Genomic DNA, 20534 nt, shown 5'->3' with positions numbered 1-20534 from the left:
GCTACTTTCCAGGTTAAGTATTGCATCTCACAAGAGTGCATGGGTTCAAATGGTGGACCCATGAGTTGTGTTAATACAATATTGAGGTTCCACAAAGGGACTGGTGGTGTTCTTGGTGGAATGATCCTTTTTAGACCCTCCATAAATGCTTTTATGACTGGGATTCTAAATAGTGAAGTTGAATGTGTAATTTGCAGATAGGCAGAAATTGCTGTGAGATGTATTTTAATGGATGAAAAAGCTAACTTAGACTTTTGTAAGTGTAGTAAGTAGCTCACAATGTTTTTTGCGGACGTGTGTAATGGTTGAATTTGATTATTATGACAGTAATAAACAAATCGTTTCCATTTATTTGCGTAGCAATGTCTTGTAGTAGGTTTTCTAGCCTGTTTGATGACCTCCATACATTCTTGTGTAAGTTCTAGATGTCTGAATTCTAAGACCTCAGGAGCCAGATTGCTAGATTGAGCGGTGCTGGATTCAGGTGTCTGATCTGTTGTTTGTGTTGAGTTAACAGATCTGGTCTGTTTGGTAGTTTGATATGAGGCACTACTGACAGGTCTAGTAGTGTTGTGTACCAAGGTTGTCATGCCCAAGTTGGTGCTATTAGTATTAGTTTGAGTTTGTTTTGACTCAATTTGTTTACTAGATACGGAAGGAGTGGGAGAGGGGGAAAAGCGTAAGCAAATATCCCTGACCACCTCATCCATAACGAATTGCCCTTGGAGTGAGGTTGTGGGTACCTGGATGCGAAGTTTTGCCATTTTGCGTTTTTACTTGATATTGTTGGTTTGGGTGCATGCTTTGTATTACATTTTGGAATGCTTGTACCCTTTGTGGACTTGGAGTGGCAATCCCTTTCTTTGTGTCGATTGTCGCTCCTAAGTATTGTATTTGACATGGTTGTAAGTGTGATTTTAGGTAGTTTATTGAGAACCCTAATTTGTGAAGCGTTTCTATGACGTATTTTGTGTGTTGAAGACACTGTTTCTGAGTGTTGGTCTTTATTAACCAATCGTCTAGATCATGGGTACTCGCAAACATTTTCCCAGGGGCCAAAAAGTTTCGTCTGTGACGTACCTGGGGGCTGCACTGATGCCAGGGCAGTGGGGGTCAAAATACATGATTCATGGTGTGCGCTGCACATAACCTGCTTCTATGTTTGATTTGATAAACTATCATTTTTTTTATGTATGATAGGAACCCAGGCCACCCATAAAGTGCACATACCAAGTGACTTGCCTCTTTAATTTACTATAGGTGGTGTTCTCAGGGTAAGGGAAATAATTAATGTTTCCAAATATTATGTTTGAAAACTATCACTTTAAAAGGAATACATCTCAATACACTGATAAAATAAATTGTACTAAGGCGAAAAGGTTCTGCATGTGTAATCAAATACACTTAATTAATTTTGAAGAGACTGTCTTAGTTTTACACTTATGCTGCAAGGTGTCATTAAAAATGAAGGCGTTTCTGAAGTTAAGTGCAGGAGTCCCTTCTTCTTTTCTTTAGCACCAATTAAGTTTGAAATAAAAGATTGTGTGTGTATTTAATATTTTTGTTAGTGTGGAGTCGAGCAAACAGCTGCCCAGTGCTCCTGTTGCCCCAGGGGCCTCATGTAAAGGCCAGAGGGGACGCATGAGGTCCGCGGGCCGTACTTTGAGTATCCCTGGTCTAGATGCAGGAATACGTGTATGTGCGGTCTTCTGATATGTGCCGCTACTACTGAAAGGCATTTTGTAAATACCCTTGGTGCTGTTGTTATCCCGAATGGTAACACTTTGAATTGGTAATGTACTCATTGGATTACAAACCTCAAGTATTTTCTGTGTGAAGGATGTATGGGTATATGGAAGTACGCATCCTTTAGATCTAATGTTGACATGTAGTCTTGTTGTTTGAGCAAGGGGATTACGTCTTGAAGTGTTACCATGTGAAAGTGTATCTGATTTGATGTAAAGATTTAGTGTTCTGAGATCTAAGATGGGTCTCAGAGTTTTGTCATTTTTGGGTATTAGAAAATACAGGGAATAAACACCTGTTCCTTTCTGATGGTTGGGTACGAGTTCTATTGCCTCTTGTTGTAACAACGCTTGGACTTCTAGTTGTAATAGATCCAAGTGCTGTTTGGACACGTTGTGTGTTTTTGTAGGCACATTTGGTGGTTATTGTAGAAATTCTGTGCAATAACCATGTTGGATAATGGCTAGGACCCACGATTCTGTAGTTATTTCTTCCCAATTTTTGTAATAATCTGTGAGTCTCCCCCCCACTGGTGTTATGTGTTGGGGATTTGTGACATTGAAGTCACTGTTTAGTTTGTGGGGTCTTTGGGCTTTGGAATTTCCCTCTGGTTTTAGGGAACTGTCCACATCTATATTGCCCCCGAAAGCCTCCTCTTTGATACTGGCCCTGGTATGTTGAGTCTGGCTTGTGAGGTTGAGGGTTCTGTGCTTTGGGCTTGAAACCCCCCTCTAAAGTGTGGCTTTCTAAAGGTGCCTCTGCTCTGTGGGGAGTAGAGCACGCCCATGGCTTTGGCCGTGTCAGTGTCCTTTTTCAGCTTCTCTATAGCTGTATCTACTTCCGGCCCAAACAACTGTTGTCCATTAAAAGGCATATTAAGCACAGCCTGTTGGATCTCTGGCTTAAATCCGGAGGTGCGGAGCCATGCGTGTCTCCGAATAGTGACCGCTGTATTCACAGTTCTGGCGGCTGTGTCCGCTGCGTCCATTGCCGATCGTATCTGGTTGTTGGAGATACTTTGGCCCTCCTCCACTACTTGCTGTGCACGCTTTTGAAACTCCTTGGGAAGATGTTCAATAAAATGCTGCCTTTCATCCCAATGAGCCCTGTCATATCTTTCCAATAAAGCCTGTGAATTGGCAATGTGCCATTAAATGGCTGCCTGTGCTGCAACTCTTTTCCCCGCTGCATCAAACTTTCGACTTTCTTTGTCGGGTGGTGGTGCATCCCCAGAAGTCTGTGAGTTTGCCCTTTTGCGTGCTGCGCCTACTACCACTGAGTCAGGTGTTAGTTGTTGCGTGATGTACACAGGGTACATAGGGGGAGGCTTGTACTTTTTTCCACCCTAGGTGTAATGGCTCTGCATTTGACGTGGTCTTGAAACACTTGTTTTGCGTGTTTTAACATCCCTGGTAACATCAGCAGACTCTGTTACTGGCTGTGTGTTGACGACAAAGTATTAAATAAAAAGTCATCCTCAATAGGTTCAGCATGCAGTGCTACATTGTGAAAAGTAGCTGCTCTGGACACCACCTGCATGTAAGCAGTACTGTCTTCAGGTGGTGACGGTCTTGCCTGGTAGCAGTCTGGACTATTGTCAGATACTGGTGCATCATATAGATCCCATGCATCTGGGTTATCCTGGGTCATCCCTGTGTGCGTTGGAGATGGCATCGTAGGGGGTGTTGCAATTGGTGACAGTTGCAGTGAGTGCTGTGGCGATGGTTGTGGCGAAAAACGTGGTGGAGTTTTTTTCTTTCGCCACCTTTGCTTTTGGCTGTTTCTCTGTGTCTTGGAAAGCAAGTTTCCTTTTCATTTTATTAGGGGGAAGAGTCCTTATTTTCCCTGTATCCTCTTGGATATGGAGCCTTATTTGTGTATAGTCTGGCTCCACCATCTCTAATTCTTGTCCAAATGTATTGCCTTGTAGTTGTGCTGAAAGGTCTTGTTCTTCGGAATAAGAACTTTTTTTCGGCTCCGATGCTGGGTGTTTCGGCACCAAAACTTTTTCCAGTCTTTTTCGGCTCCAAAGCCACCTTTTTCAGTTTCAGGGTGCAGATCTCTCAGTGCTGACTTTGCTCGGAGCCGGTATCTCGGTGTCGAGTTTGGTCAGAGCCAGTATCTCGGTGCCGAGTATACTCTGTGCCGGTATCTCGACCGGAGTCGGATGTCTTCGACACGTGTGTGCCCTTTTTCGGTGCCGATGGTTGGTCACCGAGTTTACGGGTTAAGCCATGGCCTGCCGGCGGTGGCGTCCCCTGAGCCTTCATGATGTTGGCGTGAGTTTTGGCCGGGGCAGGTTTACTCACAGTTTTCGCCGGCTGCTCACTTTCGGCCTCGTCCGAGTCGGCAATGGAGAAAGTCTCCTCTTTCTCGACGTCGTGGTGTCCTGACGGCGCCGATGCCATTTGAAGCCTTCAAGCTCTCCGGTCCCGTAGAGTCTTCTTCGACCGAAATGCCCGACAGGCCTCGCAAGTATCCTCTTTGTGTTCGGGGGACAAACACAAATTACAGACCTAATGCTGATCTGTGTAAGGATACTTATTGTGGCATTCGGGGCAGAAGCGGAATGGGGTCCGTTCCATGAGCCTTGAAGACGCACACGGTCGGGCTGACCAAGGCCCCGCCGGGGGATAGAAGCCCCGAAGGGCTACCGGAGCTTTTCTTTTATTCGGTTTCGATCTGCTATAACTAACCCGATACCGAACGCAAACAATACCGTCAAATTTTCCGAAATGTAACTAACTTTCCGAACCGAAACATGGAGCGAAGAGAACACGTCCGAACCCGATGGCGGAAAGAAAACAATCTAAGATGGAGTCGACGCCCATGCGCAATGGAGCCGAAAGGGGAGGAGTGCCTCGATCTCGTGACTCGAAAAGACTTCTTCGAAGAAAAACAACTTGTAACACTCCGAGCCCAACACTAGATGGCGGGATATGCACAGCATGTGTATCTGCAGCTACACATGCCATCGAACATATATATATCTCCAACTTTAGGAAGAGAGTAACAACAGGTTCTTTTGGTAATGTTTTTCTCTCTTTCAGAAAATATTCTGCACATTTGGCATAGATGGAGCCCAAAAAGCCTTGCAGTTTTTTGACGTAAAGTCTATCTGACAACCTTTTGGGGGTGACATCACTGGAAGAATTGAGAAGGAAGAGACCAAAGACTGTCCATCGGTCTCCTTAGGAGTTTAAACCACTATTGAGGATGTCAGGAATGCTCTAGTGCGAGTCTTGCAATTCAACACTGCTGTCTCTCCAACCGGGTTTGGGGCCCTCTCACATTCAAGAGATTCCAAAAATGTTTTTCTAAATTTCAAGTCAATTACAGCACACCTGCTTGCCCTACTAGACATTCTTATGTCACACATACAAGCTCAATGCTTGCCCTACATGGATGGAGCTAAGGAAATGGTTGTAGGGGACTGAACAAGTTACACAGGAGGAGCTAATACTCAAGTCTCCCTGTATAGGCAACAGGTAGAAATACCCATCCATGCATACACTCTCCACTGCTGCCAACACTGCTCGATCTCCTCTGCCAAGGGAGCTGAGAGTAGTCACAGTCAAACAGAGTGCCCCTCCAGACCATAGAGCCCAGAGCTAGTTTACATGATGCATCACAGCGGGCCTTCAGTGAAAGAAGGGAAAAACATCCCAGATCCTCGCTATGAAAAACTCAGGTCATGGTACACTTTCTTCCGAGCCAAGTAGGTGACCTTTTCTATCCCAACACTAGGGATCTTGAATTTAGGAATAACGTTTCAACGGCAGAACCAGATTAACATCTCAGCAAAGTAACATCATAGGGTGCTGCCACAGAAATATCTGTGCAGGATATTAAGACCGCTTTAGCAAAATTACCAAAAGATAAAGCTCAGGGCCCGGATGGCTTCACAGCTGAATTTTACCTTCGTTTTTCACATGTTCTTCTTCGCATTTGCATTCTCTTCATTATCAATTTATTCAGAATGATAGGGCTCAAGGTTTTTTTCTCCAGCAATGCTTTGCCTCATTCCTAAGAAAGATAAGGACCTTTCTCTGTGTGCTAATTATCAGCCAATTTTTCTCATTAATTTAGACTGTAAGATATTTGCTAAGATATTAGCTCTTTTGGTAAATCAGATTATACAGGATTTAATTGGTTTTGAACAAACTGGCTTCGTTAAAGTCAGATATATTACTGATGATTCCAGAGCCTTATAAAATATTTTACATCTTGCTTCTACAAGTACTATTCCAATGGCTGCCATTACTTTGGATGCAGAGAAAGCTTTTGATTGTATTAATTGGCTTTTTATGATGCGAACCCTGAAATGGCATGGTTTTGGACCTGTAATTTTAAAATATATTAATATATTATATTCTTCCCCATCCACATCTATCTTTTTAAATGGAGTTCAATCTTCTTATTTTTCCATTTATCGAGGTACTAGGCAAGGGTGTCCATTATCCACCTTGCTATTCATTTTATCTTTGGAACCTTTCTTATATTCCTTGAAGCAAACCAATTTGTTTACCGGGTTTGTTCATAAAGATTTGCAAATCAAATTTACTGCTTATGCTGATGATGTTATCTTGTATGTTTCTAATCTGCAGACATCGTTACCTGTATTTATTGAACTACTGAACTCATACTCTAGCCTCTCTGAAGTTCTTCCTTTAAATAAATTTTGTTTAAAACATATGTTTGAAGAAACAGATTTTAAATGGACCCCCACACACATAAAATGTCTAGGGATTAAGTACACCCCTTCAACTCCGGCTACCATTCAGCTTAATTTGGCAGATCTTGTTAAAAAAATTAGTAGCATGTCGGATAAGTGGTCTCCTCTGTATTTATCCTGGTGGGGTAGGTTGGCATCCATCAAAATGATGATGCTCCCAGTGATCAATTTTTATCTGTCTATGTTACCGGTCAAAATACCTTTGAATTTGTTTAATTGATTAATGGCATTTTGATAAACTTTCTATGGAATGGACGCAAAGCATGCATAGCTCTTTCCTCACTGTGCAAACTTAAGGATGTAGGTGGCGTTAATTTTCCGAATCTTCATAAATATCATTCCTCCTCTATATTAAAACAAGTTTTACTGTATATCTATGCTCCTCAAGCAATGTCTCCATCGATTTCGTATAAATTGGAAGAGGCAATTATTTTTCCTTTCCCATTTCAATCAATATCACATTTTTCATACTCTCCTAGAGGGTTCTTCATCTCCTTGTCTTAAGCAATCCATCTCGATAGTTTATCCACTCTTTACTATACCATTATCATCCTTACAAACATTCCTGGACTCCTCTATTTGGCATAATAGAAATATCAAGTTATTTAATCGAATCGTACTCTTTTTTGGAGAGAGTGGGTAATTAAAGGTATTTTAGAAGTCAAACAATTGTTTGAGCTTATGCTACCTCTCTCTTTTTCTGAACTCCAAATTAAATTTCATTTATCAGCCACCCACATGCCAAAATATCTAAGGTTAATAACCCTTCTGGCACAACAACTAAATATCTTATTGCTAGATCCAACCCCGCACCAACTTTAGTTCCTATGCAGCTTTCTCCAGCATCCCGACCAAAGCCTCTAACATAAATAAATACTTACATTATCACTTACCAAGCCATGTTAAAAATAAAATAGAGCTTACTTGGGAATCGGACTTCAATTGCTCTCTCTCTGTTCAAACATGGAATTGCATTTGGTCAAAAATCCATCATACATCCTGTAATGCTAGTACTACACAGACCATTCATTTATTTGTATCCTAGACTTTTTTTTAACTCCTCTCTCTCTAAATATAACACCAGCATTCCGGATTTTTGTTGGACCTGCTCTGATACACCAGGCACCTACCTATACTCTTTTCTTCCAATACCCAGCTATTGCTTCTTTTTGGTGAAAAATTTGTAATAAAATTGCACAGATGTGCAATGTTAATTTTCCTTTTGACATTGTCAACATCTTTTTGGGAAGTTCCTCTCCTATTTAGATTGGCGCCTGTAAAGTGGGCCGCTTTGTGGATTTGCTCATTACTCGAGCATTACAAGTTATCACGTCAAACTGGAAGGATGCTACTAAGATCACTTTTAATGGATTGTGGAACTTGCTTTGTCATCATCACAGATTAGACAGAGCATCTGCTATCGCTACAAAACAACTTCTTCAAAAAAAGACTAATTTTGGTCACCTCTTCTAACTTATTTATGTCTCCCACCATCTCAATTTTGTAATAACACTTTCGTATTCCAGCCACCATGAAATTATAGTTTCAATACATGTTTAAGATACTATTTAATGACTGTTCTTATTGTTTGATGTTTTATGATAATTACTGGTTCTGGTCATGTATTTTCATTTTATTATCTTTTCATTTCTCTCTTTTTCCTTTTCTTCTTTCTATATCTTTTACCTTCTTTTTCTCTTTGCTGTATCTATCTTATATCCTCTCTTTTCTGAAACCCCCCCAAAAAAAAAACATAAATTGCAAGTCTAAAAGTGGTTCATTCTTTTAGCTCAGAATTCAGTATTTATAGCCAGTACTATATTCATGCGTTATTCTTAAACTCTGTATATATTATATTTTTGTGTATTGCTTTTTGGATTAAGTCTGATTATTTTTTTCTGTAAGTTATTGTTCCTACTGTAAATTAAAAGAGTGAGGTGCCCAGAGTTGTGGTTTGCCCTCAGCATTTCTCTACGTCCTAGCCAACTCAGAGGCAACTTTCTGTCCCTTGAAACCCAACAACCAAACACTTGTAAATTAGGCAGATCCATCCTTTTGGGTGGGTTTAATTTCCAGGGTCAGCAAAGATCAGCAGTCAAGGTTTACTCCTTGAAAGGATGCGTGAAAACTCACATATGGGTACCACAATACAAATCACCCAATAATTGTAATGTCCAATCAGCATTTTTGAAAGAGTAAGACTTTTATTCAATAGTAGGCTCATGGGTTTAGCTAATATGATAACTCGACAGGTAAAGGTGGAACAGTGTCTTTCTCTAGCGGCTTTTACATCTGGTTCGATCAAGAAACGTCTGGTTGTTTAGACTGCCCAGCAGGTTCAAACACCTCCAAATGTTAGCAGTTATGTCCTGCTCAACTTAGTTGGCATGGGATGATGGCTGTGGTGCTACACAGCACCATCTGCACACCACACTTACGGGGTGTATGGGAATCAAGCAGCTTACATCTTGGGGCAAGATTACGTGTGGCCTAGAATGGGTAAGGGGGGCATATTTCTTTAATACACCTGATAAAATCTGACACCATAGGGATTGCAATTTATTGGGTGCAATAAACAGCATATATTCCAGTTTTCACTGGGTAATGGGGAATAACCTGGATATTGGGGCTTCCTGCACCAAAATCTGCATGTCTCCTTAATTACCACAACATTTCCCCGGTTAAATTCCAACAGGTGCGGCCTGTAAACATTTAGCAGGACAGAGAAATTCCAACCTCTTGCCAAACAGGAGTTTTGGTAAACATGGGCATCATATAGCCTAGTAAAAGACCCTCATGTTGTCTGGTTCCCAGCAGCAGGGGAAAAATATAGATGCAACCCAGGAACCAGGGAGGCATGTTGTTGCTGCAGTGACTGTTTTTTGGGGCGGGACACCAGATTCAAGGGAAGCTGTTGATAACGAGTGACTTGGATGATAGAAGCATAGGAATGTCAGTCACCTGTCAGGGTGCAGCTATATAATGAACATGGAAGCTATTGGACAAACCTACCCTCTGCTTCTCCCCAGAAAAACAAGACCCGAGGCGCCCGTATGTGATAATGCCTGGGAAAAGCGAAGAAGCTCTATCTAGTCTGCATTGTAAAGAGAGCACTGTCCCCCATGTACTGGCTCCAGAAGCAGGGACTGAGGTGACTGGGAAGATATCAGAGCTTGGTATCATCCCTTCCATCTCATTACAGCCTCGCAGTGGAGAAACAGATGGCAGCTCCTACACCAGCCTCAGCTCTGCCTCTCCCCAGAGTCCAAAGTACGGGAAAAGCCTGCGTGCGAATGGGGCCTGGTGGAAGGTGTACAGAAGCTCCTTGGAGTCAGCATTGTACAGGGACAGGCACCTCCCTTCATAGTCCAAATACACCCCTAGCTTCCTGGGCTTTTCACGTGGGGACAGACAGGTCACAGGCGAGGTGAGGGCAAGGTACTGATCATTCCACCTCTGCACGGCCCAGATTCCAGTCTCGGGTGACCTTATGAAGTACCCCTTCCTGTTTACAGATTCTGATGAGACCCCTATATGCCACTGTTTCCCTTCCTGCAGCAGCTGCACTTCCCAGTAGTGTCTGCCTGAAGTGAACCCCTCACTCCCCAGTACACAGGGCCAGAAGGTGAATCTCTTGGGGTTTTCTACGAGCGGCTGGACTAGCCCTCGTTCTCTTACACGTCTCTGACCCTCAAACAGGATGAGCCGAGGATGTGCTGTGTCTGGATCCAGAGCCACCATCTCTGCAGAAAAAGAGACCACAGAGTGTTAATACAGTAGTCCACGCCCTTTCAGATGTAATGCACACAGGCCCAGAGATACCATCAATGCAGCGAGGAAATCTTAAAGAGTTAACAAAAGTACAGTCCAAGACAACAGAGTTGTAACGTAGAGATCTAGAATTAAGATCCCTAATACGAAGACACCAATATTAAGTGATTTTATGCATACTGTTAGAAATGGGGTCTCTGGTTGGCAGTCGGTTTGCAATCTGTCCCAGCAGGGACCCTCAGATAACTCCTGCTTACCCCCTTGGTAGCTTGGCACAAGCAGTCAGGCTTATCTCAGAATCAATGTGTAAAGTATTTGTACCAACACACACAGTAATCCAGTGAAAACACCACAAAATGGACACCACACCAGTTTAGGAAAATAGGTAATATTGATCTAAATCAAACAAGACCAAAACAACAAAAATACAACAAACAGAAGTCAAGATATGAATTTTCAAAAGAATAAGAATCTTGTTCCATAGAAATCAATGGAAACGATGATTTTACAAAAAAGTACCTGGTTTGCGTAAAAAATAAAGCCGCACGGACAAGCGTGTGTCGGAGAAGTCAGCGATGCATTGATACCTTACTCGCAAGTAAGGCCATGCTTCTTTTTCTTCTCCGGTCCCCCACAAGAGAGCTATGTGTCGATTTCCAGACAGGGCACTTTGTAGGCTCAAGATGATTTTGATGCCCAGCAACTATGCATGAGAAATCCGGTTGCAAGGTGTTAGAAAACCATAGTGCTTGGGGTTTGCGTCGTTATCAGCAGTCACACGTGGGTGTTGCGTCGTTTCTCATGCTGCGATGTGACGATTTCTCAGCTGAGATGCAGGAGGGGCATTGGTTTCAGCCACGAAGCGGGTGGCGCGTTGTTTTTTTCAGCCGCTTTGCAGTAGGTGCATTGAAAATTTCCCTGCACGGTGTTCTGTGCATGGATTTCAGTTCTTGTTCTGCCAACATCACCTTTCAAGGGACTGGATGAGGCACCACTTGGCAGGAGTCTCAGCAGAGAGTCCAGGTGCTGACAGGGGAAGTCTTTGATGGCCCTGAGACTTCAGAACAGGAGGCAAGCTCAGTTTAAGCCCTTGGAGTTTCTTCTCAAGCAGGAATGCACAACAAAGTCCAGTCTTTGTCCACTTTCACAGGCAGAAGCAGCAACTACAGGATAGCCCAACAAAGCACAGGCAGCACTTCTCCTCAGCTCTTTTCTTGGGCAGAGGTTCCTCTTGGTTCCAGAAGTGATCTTGAAGAAATCTAGAGTCTGGGGTTTTGGATCCACTATTTATACCCATTTCTGCCTTTGAAGTAGGCAAACTTCAAAGAAAAGTTTCTGTTGTTTACAGGACCCTGCCTTGCCCAGGCCAGACCCCAGACATACACCAGGGGGTCAGAGACTGCATTGCGTGAGGGCAGGCACAGCCCATTAGGGTGCAAGTGACCACTCCTTCCTCCACTCTAGCCCAGATGGCTCATCGGGATATGCAGGCTACACCCCAGCTCCCTTTGTGTCACTGTCTAGAGAAGATTCACAAACAGCCCAACTGTCAGTCTGAATCCACAAACAGGCAGAGTCACAGAATAGTTAAAGCAAGAAAATGCATGCTTTCAAAAAGTGACATTTTCAAACAGACAATTTAAAAACCAACTTCACTAAAAGATGTATTTTCAAATTGAGCGTTTGGAGACACCGAACTCCACATTTCCATCTGCTCCCAAAGGGAAACTGCTCTTAAAAGATATTTAAAGGCAGCTCCCATGTTAACCTATGAGGGAGATAGGCCGTGCAAGAGTGAAAATCGGATTTAGCAGTATTTCATTGTTAGGACATGTAAATGCATCACTACATGCCCCAACTTTAAAACACACTTTACCCTGCCTATGGGGCTACCTAGGGTCTAACTTAGGGGTACCTTACATGTATAAAAGGGATGATTTGGGCCTGGCAAGTGGGTACACTTGCTAGGTCAAATTGGTAGTTTAAAACTGAACACAAACACTGCAGTGGCAGGTCTGAGCCATGTTTACAGGTTTACTCATGTGGGTGGCACAACCAGTGCTGCAGGCCCACTAGTAGCATTTGATTTACAGGCACCTCTAGTGCACTTTACTAGGGACTTACTAGTAAATCAAATATACTAATCACGGATAAACCACTCAACAGTACAATTTACACAGAGAGCATATGCACTTTAGCACTAGTTAGCGGTGGTAAAGTGCCCAGTCCTAAAGTCAACAAAAACTTGTCAGAAACAAATAGGAGGAAGGAGGCAGTCTGGGGATGACCCTGCAAAAAGGGCCAAGTCCAACACATACATATAAAAAATTACATACTTATTCATTTTTATTTCTGGTATTTTACATACAATAAATTTATAGGGCAGGTACAGTGGGGCTGTCTGCAAAGATTTTTACTATAGCAGGAGCATCGCAAACACTAAGTGTTGTCCATTAATCAGTGGTGTGTGGGATGCAGTGAGACCAGAACCAGACAAGACTCTATGCTTGGGAAATACCTGCACTAGACGATAGTCTGAACTAGAAAACTTACTGCACTAGAGCACAAACTATACTGGAAACCACACTGTTGGACAGCACAAAGCATTTGAAAGCAGTCTACTAGACAGCACACCATGCTATACTACAACATACTCTATGCTGCCCTAGACAGAACAATGTTTTAGACTGCACACATCACTAGACAACACAGAATTAGCACAAAACAAGACTCCCTACTGCTCTATACATAGTAAAAAATAAACAAAATAGCCATACTCAAAACTAAATTGCATACAGTTCTAGGCTGCACAATGCACTAGACACCACACGGTGACAGACAACACAATGCTACACAAAACAAAATAGTAGACAGCACAATAGTGTACAAAGGGTGCCTCTGGCCCTCTTACACTGGTGATGAAGGACAATGGGCCCTCATACACTGGTGTAATGGTAAGACACAGCATTATCTAGTAGCAGGGGCCACTAACAACCCTATCCCTGCTGACACTCCACCTACAGCATTATTGATAGCTATGTTCTTGGCACTAGAGACTAGACAGCGCACAGTACATTGCACACTACACTAGACACACATTGCACTATAAAGTACCTTGTATATATAGTACATTGAGTAGACCAGGGGTCTCCAAATTTGGCTGTAATAAGAGCTACTTATGTTTAAGGAAAATTGTAAGGAAATGCCTCCTTGGCATGGTTGCCCCCTGACTTTTTGCCTTTGCTGATGCTATGTTTACAATTGAAAGTGTGCTGAGGCCTGCTAACCAGGCCCCAGCACCAGTGTTCTTTCCCTAACCTGTACTTTTGTATCCACAATTGGCAGACCCTGGCATCCAGATAAGTCCCTTGTAACTGGTACCCCTAGTACCAAGGGCCCTGATGCCAAGGAAGGTCTCTAAGGGCTGCAGCATGTCTTATGCCACCCTGGAGACCTCTCACTCAGCACAGACACACTGCTTGCCAGCTTGTGTGTGCTAGTGAGGACAAAACGAGTAAGTCGACATGGCACTCCCCTCAGGGTGCCATGCCAGCCTCTCACTGCCTATGCAGTATAGGTAAGACACCCCTCTAGCAGGCCTTACAGCCCTAAGGCAGGGTGCACTATACCATAGGTGAGGGTACCAGTGCATGAGCATGGTACCCCTACAGTGTCTAAATAAAACCTTAGACATTGTAAGTGCAGGGTAGCCATAAGAGTATATGGTCTGGGAGTCTGTCAAACACGAACTCCACAGCACCATAATGGCTACACTGAAAACTGGGAAGTTTGGTATCAAACTTCTCAGCACAATAAATGCACACTGATGCCAGTGTACATTTTATTGTAAAATACACCACAGAGGGCACCTTAGAGGTGCCCCCTGAAACTTAATCGACTGTCTGTGTAGGCTGACTAGTTCCAGCAGCCTGCCACACCAGAGACATGTTGCTGGCCCCATGGGGAGAGTGCCTTTGTCACTCTGAGGCCAGTAACAAAGCCTGCACTGGGTGGGGATGCTAACACCTCCCCCAGGCAGGAGCTGTGACACCTGGCGGTGAGCCTCAAAGGCTCACCCCTTTGTCACAGCCCAGCAGGGCACTCCAGCTTAGTGGAAGGGATTGTAACTAAATATGAAGATGGTGATGACATCACCAAATGGTTCACAGCTTTTGAGAGGGCTTGTGTAACCAGAAAAGTGAACAGATCTCACTGGGGTGCTCTCCTTTGGGAAATGTTCACAGGAAAGTGTAGGGATAGACTCCTCACACTCTCTGGACAAGATGCAGAATCTTATGACCTCATGAAGGGTACCCTGATTGAGGGCTTTGGATTCTCCACTGAGGAGTATAGGATTAGATTCAGGGGGGCTCAAAAATCCTCGAGCCAGACCTGGGTTGACTTTGTAGACTACTCAGTGAAAACACTAGATGGTTGGATTCAAGGCAGTGGTGTAAGTAATTATGATGGGCTGTACAATTTATTTGTGAAAGAACACCTGTTAAGTAATTGTTTCAATGATAAACTGCATCAGCATCTGGTAGACCTAGGACCAATTTCTCCCCAAGAATTGGGAAAGAAGGCGGACCATTGGGTCAAGACAAGGGTGTCCAAGACTTCAACAGGGGGTGACCAAAAGAAAGGGGTCACAAAGACTCCCCAGGGGAAGGGTGATGAGACAACCAAAACTAAAAATAGTAAAGAGTCTTCTACAGGCCCCCAAAAACCTGCACAGGAGGGTGGGCCCAGAGCCTCTTCACAAAACAATGGGTACAAGGGTAAAAACTTTGATCCCAAAAAGGCCTGGTGTCATAGCTGTAAACAGCATGGACACCAAACTGGAGACAAGGCCTGTCCCAAGAAAGGTTCCACTCCAAACTCCCATCCAGGTAACACTGGTATGGCTAGTCTCCAAGTGGGATCAACAGTGTGCCCAGAGCAAATCAGGGTCCACACTGAAGCTACTCTAGTTTCTGAGGGTGGGGTGGATTTAGCCACACTAGCTGTCTGGCCGCCTAACATGCAAAAATACAGACAGCAACTCTTAATTAATGGGACTAGAATAGAGGGCCTGAGGGATACAGGTGCCAGTGTCACCATGGTGACAGAGAAACTGGTTTCCCCTGGCCAATACCTGACTGGAAAAACTTACACAGTCACCAACGCTGACAATCAGAGAAAAGTACATCCCATGGCAATGGTTACTTTAGAATGGGGAGGGGTCAATGGCCTGAAACAGGTGGTGGTCTCCTCAAATATCCCAGTGGACTGTCTGCTTGGAAATGACCTGGAGTCCTCAGCATGGGCTGAGGTAGAGCTAAAAACCCATGCAGCAATGCTGGGTATCCCTGAACTGGTGTGTGTGAAAACAAGAGCACAATGCAAGGCACAGGGTGAACAAGTAGAGCTGGAGTCTGGAAGAATGGCCCAGCCTACCAAGAGAACAGGAAAGTCAGTTGGGAAACCAACTGCAACACAGCAAAAGAAAGGGAACCTCTCTTCTCAGGAAGAAGTTCTGCCCTCTGAGGGAACTGAGCCTTTGGAGCTTGAACCTTATCAGGTTGAGCTCTTAGGCCCAGGGGGACCCTCAAGGGAGGAGCTGTGTAAGGGACAAGAAACCTGTCCCTCTCTTGAAGGCCTTAGGCAGCAAGCTGCTGAAGAGTCCAAAGGCAAGAAAAATGGAACACATAGGGTCTATTGGGAAGATGGACTCCTGTACACTGAGGCCAGAGACCCCAAACCTGGTGCCACTAGGAGAGTGGTAGTGCCTCAGCTGTTCAGGAAGTTCATCCTAACATTGGCCCATGACATTCCCCTTGCTGGACATTTGGGACAAACCAAGACGTGGGAGAGGTTAGTCAACCACTTCTACTGGCCCAATATGTCCAACATGGTTAAGGAGTTTTGCCTCTCCTGCCCCACCTGTCAAGCCAGTGGTAAGACAGGTGGGCATCCAAAGGCCCCCCTCATTCCACTTCCAGTGGTGGGGGTTCCCTTTGAAAGAGTGGGTGTGGACATAGTTGGTCCACTAGAGCCTCCCACAGCCTCAGGAAATATGTATATCCTGGTAGTAGTGGATCATGCTACCAGGTATCCTGAAGCTATTCCCCTTAGGTCGACTACTGCCCCTGCAGTAGCCAAGGCCCTCATTGGTATCTTTACCAGAGTGGGTTTCCCTAAGGAGGTGGTGTCTGACAGAGGTACCAACTTCATGTCAGCATACCTAAAGCACATGTGGAATGAGTGTGGGGTGACTTATAAATTCACTACACCATACCATCCACAAACTAATGGCTTAGTTGAGAGATTCAACAAGACATTAAAGGGCATGATCATGGGGCTCCCAGAAAAACTCAAAAGGAGATGGGATGTCCTCCTGCCATGTCTGCTTTTCGCTTACAGAGAGGTGCCACAGAAGGGAGTAGGATTCTCACCCTTTGAACTTCTGTTTGGTCATCCTGTAAGGGGACCACTTGCCCTTGTTAAAGAAGGCTGGGAGAGACCTCTCCATGAGCCTAAACAGGACATAGTGGACTATGTACTTGGCCTTCGCTCTAGAATGGCAGAGTACATGGAAAAGGCAACCAAAAACCTTGAGGCCAGCCAACAGCTCCAGAAGTTTTGGTATGACCAAAAGGCTGCACTGGTTGAGTTCCAACCAGGGCAGAAAGTCTGGGTTCTGGAGCCTGTGGCTCCCAGGGCACTCCAGGACAAGTGGAGTGGCCCTTACCCAGTACTAGAAAGGAAGAGTCAGGTCACCTACCTGGTGGACCTGGGCACAAGCAGGAGCCCCAAGAGGGTGATCCATGTGAACCGCCTTAAGCTCTTCCATGACAGGGCTGATGTCAATCTGTTGATGGTAACAGATGAGGATCAGGAGGCAGAGAGTGAACCTCTCCCTGATCTTCTGTCATCAGACCCAAAAGATGGCACAGTAGATGGAGTGATCTACTCAGACACCCTCTCTGGCCAACAGCAAGCTGATTGTAGGAGAGTCCTACAACAGTTTCCTGAACTCTTCTCCTTAACCCCTGGTCAGACACACCTGTGTACCCATGATGTGGACACAGGAGACAGCATGCCTGTCAAGAACAAAATCTTTAGGCAGTCTGACCATGTTAAGGAAAGCATCAAGGTAGAAGTCCACAAGATGCTGGAATTGGGAGTAATTGAGCGCTCTGACAGCCCCTGGGCTAGCCCAGTGGTCTTAGTCCCCAAACCTCACACCAAAGATGGAAAGAAAGAGATGAGGTTTTGTGTGGACTACAGAGGGCTCAATTCTGTCACCAAGACAGATGCTCATCCAATTCCAAGAGCTGATGAGCTCATAGATAAATTAGGTGCTGCCAAATTCTTAAGTACCTTTGACTTGACAGCAGGGTACTGGCAAATAAAAATGGCACCTGGAGCAAAAGAGAAAACAGCATTCTCCACCCCTGATGGGCATTATCAGTTTACTGTTATGCCCTTTGGTTTAAAGAATGCCCCTGCCACCTTCCAAAGGTTGGTGAATCAAGTCCTTGCTGGCTTGGAGTCCTTTAGCACAGCTTATCTTGATGATATTGCTGTCTTTAGCTCCACCTGGCAGGATCACCTGGTCCACCTGAAGAAGGTTTTGAAGGCTCTGCAATCTGCAGGCCTCTCTATCAAGGCATCCAAATGCCAGATAGGGCAGGGAACTGTGGTTTACTTGGGCCACCTTGTAGGTGGAGGCCAAGTTCAGCCACTCCAACCCAAGATCCAGACTATTCTGGACTGGGTAGCTCCAAAAACCCAGACTCAAGTCAGGGCATTCCTTGGCTTGACTGGGTATTACAGGAGGTTTGTGAAGGGATATGGATCCATTGTGACAGCCCTCACTGAACTCACCTCCAAGAAAATGCCCAAGAAAGTGAACTGGACTGTGGAATGCCAACAGGCCTTTGACACCCTCAAACAGGCAATGTGCTCAGCACCAGTTCTCAAAGCTCCAGATTATTCTAAGCAGTTCATTATGCAGACTGATGCCTCTGAACATGGGATAGGGGCAGTTTTGTCCCAAACAAATGATGATGGCCTTGACCAGCCTGTTGCTTTCATTAGCAGGAGGTTACTCCCCAGGGAGCAGCGTTGGAGTGCCATTGAGCGGGAGGCCTTTGCTGTGGTTTGGTCCCTGAAGAAGCTGAGACCATACCTCTTTGGGACTCACTTCCTAGTTCAAACTGACCACAGACCTCTCAAATGGCTGATGCAAATGAAAGGTGAAAATCCTAAACTGTTGAGGTGGTCCATCTCCCTACAGGGAATGGACTTTATAGTGGAACACAGACCTGGGACTGCCCATGCCAATGCAGATGGCCTTTCCAGGTTCTTCCACTTAGAAAATGAAGACTCTCTTGGGAAAGGTTAGTCTCATCCTCTTTCGTTTGGGGGGGGGTTGTGTAAGGAAATGCCTCCTTGGCATGGTTGCCCCCTGACTTTTTGCCTTTGCTGATGCTATGTTTACAATTGAAAGTGTGCTGAGGCCTGCTAACCAGGCCCCAGCACCAGTGTTCTTTCCCTAACCTGTACTTTTGTATCCACAATTGGCAGACCCTGGCATCCAGATAAGTCCCTTGTAACTGGTACCCCTAGTACCAAGGGCCCTGATGCCAAGGAAGGTCTCTAAGGGCTGCAGCATGTCTTATGCCACCCTGGAGACCTCTCACTCAGCACAGACACACTGCTTGCCAGCTTGTGTGTGCTAGTGAGGACAAAACGAGTAAGTCGACATGGCACTCCCCTCAGGGTGCCATGCCAGCCTCTCACTGCCTATGCAGTATAGGTAAGACACCCCTCTAGCAGGCCTTACAGCCCTAAGGCAGGGTGCACTATACCATAGGTGAGGGTACCAGTGCATGAGCATGGTACCCCTACAGTGTCTAAATAAAACCTTAGACATTGTAAGTGCAGGGTAGCCATAAGAGTATATGGTCTGGGAGTCTGTCAAACACGAACTCCACAGCACCATAATGGCTACACTGAAAACTGGGAAGTTTGGTATCAAACTTCTCAGCACAATAAATGCACACTGATGCCAGTGTACATTTTATTGTAAAATACACCACAGAGGGCACCTTAGAGGTGCCCCCTGAAACTTAACCGACTGTCTGTGTAGGCTGACTAGTTCCAGCAGCCTGCCACACCAGAGACATGTTGCTGGCCCCATGGGGAGAGTGCCTTTGTCACTCTGAGGCCAGTAACAAAGCCTGCACTGGGTGGGGATGCTAACACCTCCCCCAGGCAGGAGCTGTGACACCTGGCGGTGAGCCTCAAAGGCTCACCCCTTTGTCACAGCCCAGCAGGGCACTCCAGCTTAGTGGAGTTGCCCACCCCCTCCGGCCACGGCCCCCACTTTTGGCGGCAAGGCTGGGGGGAACAAAGAAAGAAACAAGGAGGAGTCACTGGCCAGTCAGGACAGCCCCTAAGGTGTCCTGAGCTGAGGTGACTCTGACTTTTAGAAATCCTCCATCTTGCAGATGGAGGATTCCCCCAATAGGGTTAGGATTGTGACCCCCTCCCCTTGGGAGGAGGCACAAAGAGGGTGTACCCACCCTCAGGGCTAGTAGCCATTGGCTACTAACCCCCCAGACCTAAACACGCCCTTAAATTTAGTATTTAAGGGCTACCCTGAACCCTAGAAAATTAGATTCCTGCAACTACAAGAAGAAGGACTGCCTAGCTGAAAACCCCTGCAGAGGAAGACCAGAAGACAACAACTGCCTTGGCTCCAGAAACTCACCGGCCTGTCTCCTGCCTTCCAAAGATCCTGCTCCAGCGACGCCTTCCAAAGGGACCAGCGACCTCGACATCCTCTGAGGACTGCCCCTGCTTCGAAAAGACAAGAAACTCCCGAGGACAGCGGACCTGCTCCAAGAAAGGCTGCAACTTTGTTTCCAGCAGCCTTGAAAGAACCCTGCAAGCTCCCCGCAAGAAGCGTGAGACTTGCACCACTGCACCCGGCGACCCCGACTCGGCTGGTGGACATCCGACACCTCAGGAGGGACCCCAGGACTACTCTGATACTGTGAGTACCAAAGCCTGTCCCCCCTGAGCCCCCACAGCGCCGCCTGCAGAGGGAATCCCGAGGCTTCCCCTGACCGCGACTCTTTGAACCTAAAGTCCCGACGCCTGGGAGAGACCCTGCACCCGCAGCCCCCAGGACCTGAAGGACCGGACTTTCACTGGAGAAGTGACCCCCAGGAGTCCCTCTCCCTTGCCCAAGTGGAGGTTTCCCCGAGGAACCCCCCCCTTGCCTGCCTGC

The 20534-nt window shown here is 45.5% G+C and overlaps 1 protein-coding gene across 1 annotated transcript in view; it reads right to left on the bottom strand.

Annotated features, from left to right (window-relative positions):
• Window positions 1-8670: 8670 nt before the first annotated feature.
• LOC138292677 (E3 ubiquitin-protein ligase TRIM39-like) overlaps window positions 8671-20534 on the bottom strand; it is a 47544-nt gene continuing 35680 nt past the window's right edge. The window contains exon 6 of the mRNA XM_069231393.1: window positions 8671-10224. Coding sequence (XP_069087494.1) covers window positions 9713-10224 — 512 coding nt within the window. The 3' untranslated portion in view covers window positions 8671-9712. The remainder of the gene's footprint in view (window positions 10225-20534) is intronic.

This window comes from Pleurodeles waltl, chromosome 4_2, assembly GCF_031143425.1.
Source record: "Pleurodeles waltl isolate 20211129_DDA chromosome 4_2, aPleWal1.hap1.20221129, whole genome shotgun sequence".
Classification (NCBI taxonomy): domain Eukaryota; kingdom Metazoa; phylum Chordata; class Amphibia; order Caudata; family Salamandridae; genus Pleurodeles; species Pleurodeles waltl.
The sequence above is the reverse complement of the archived record's forward strand: the minus strand, read 5'-3'. Positions and strand labels throughout refer to the sequence as shown.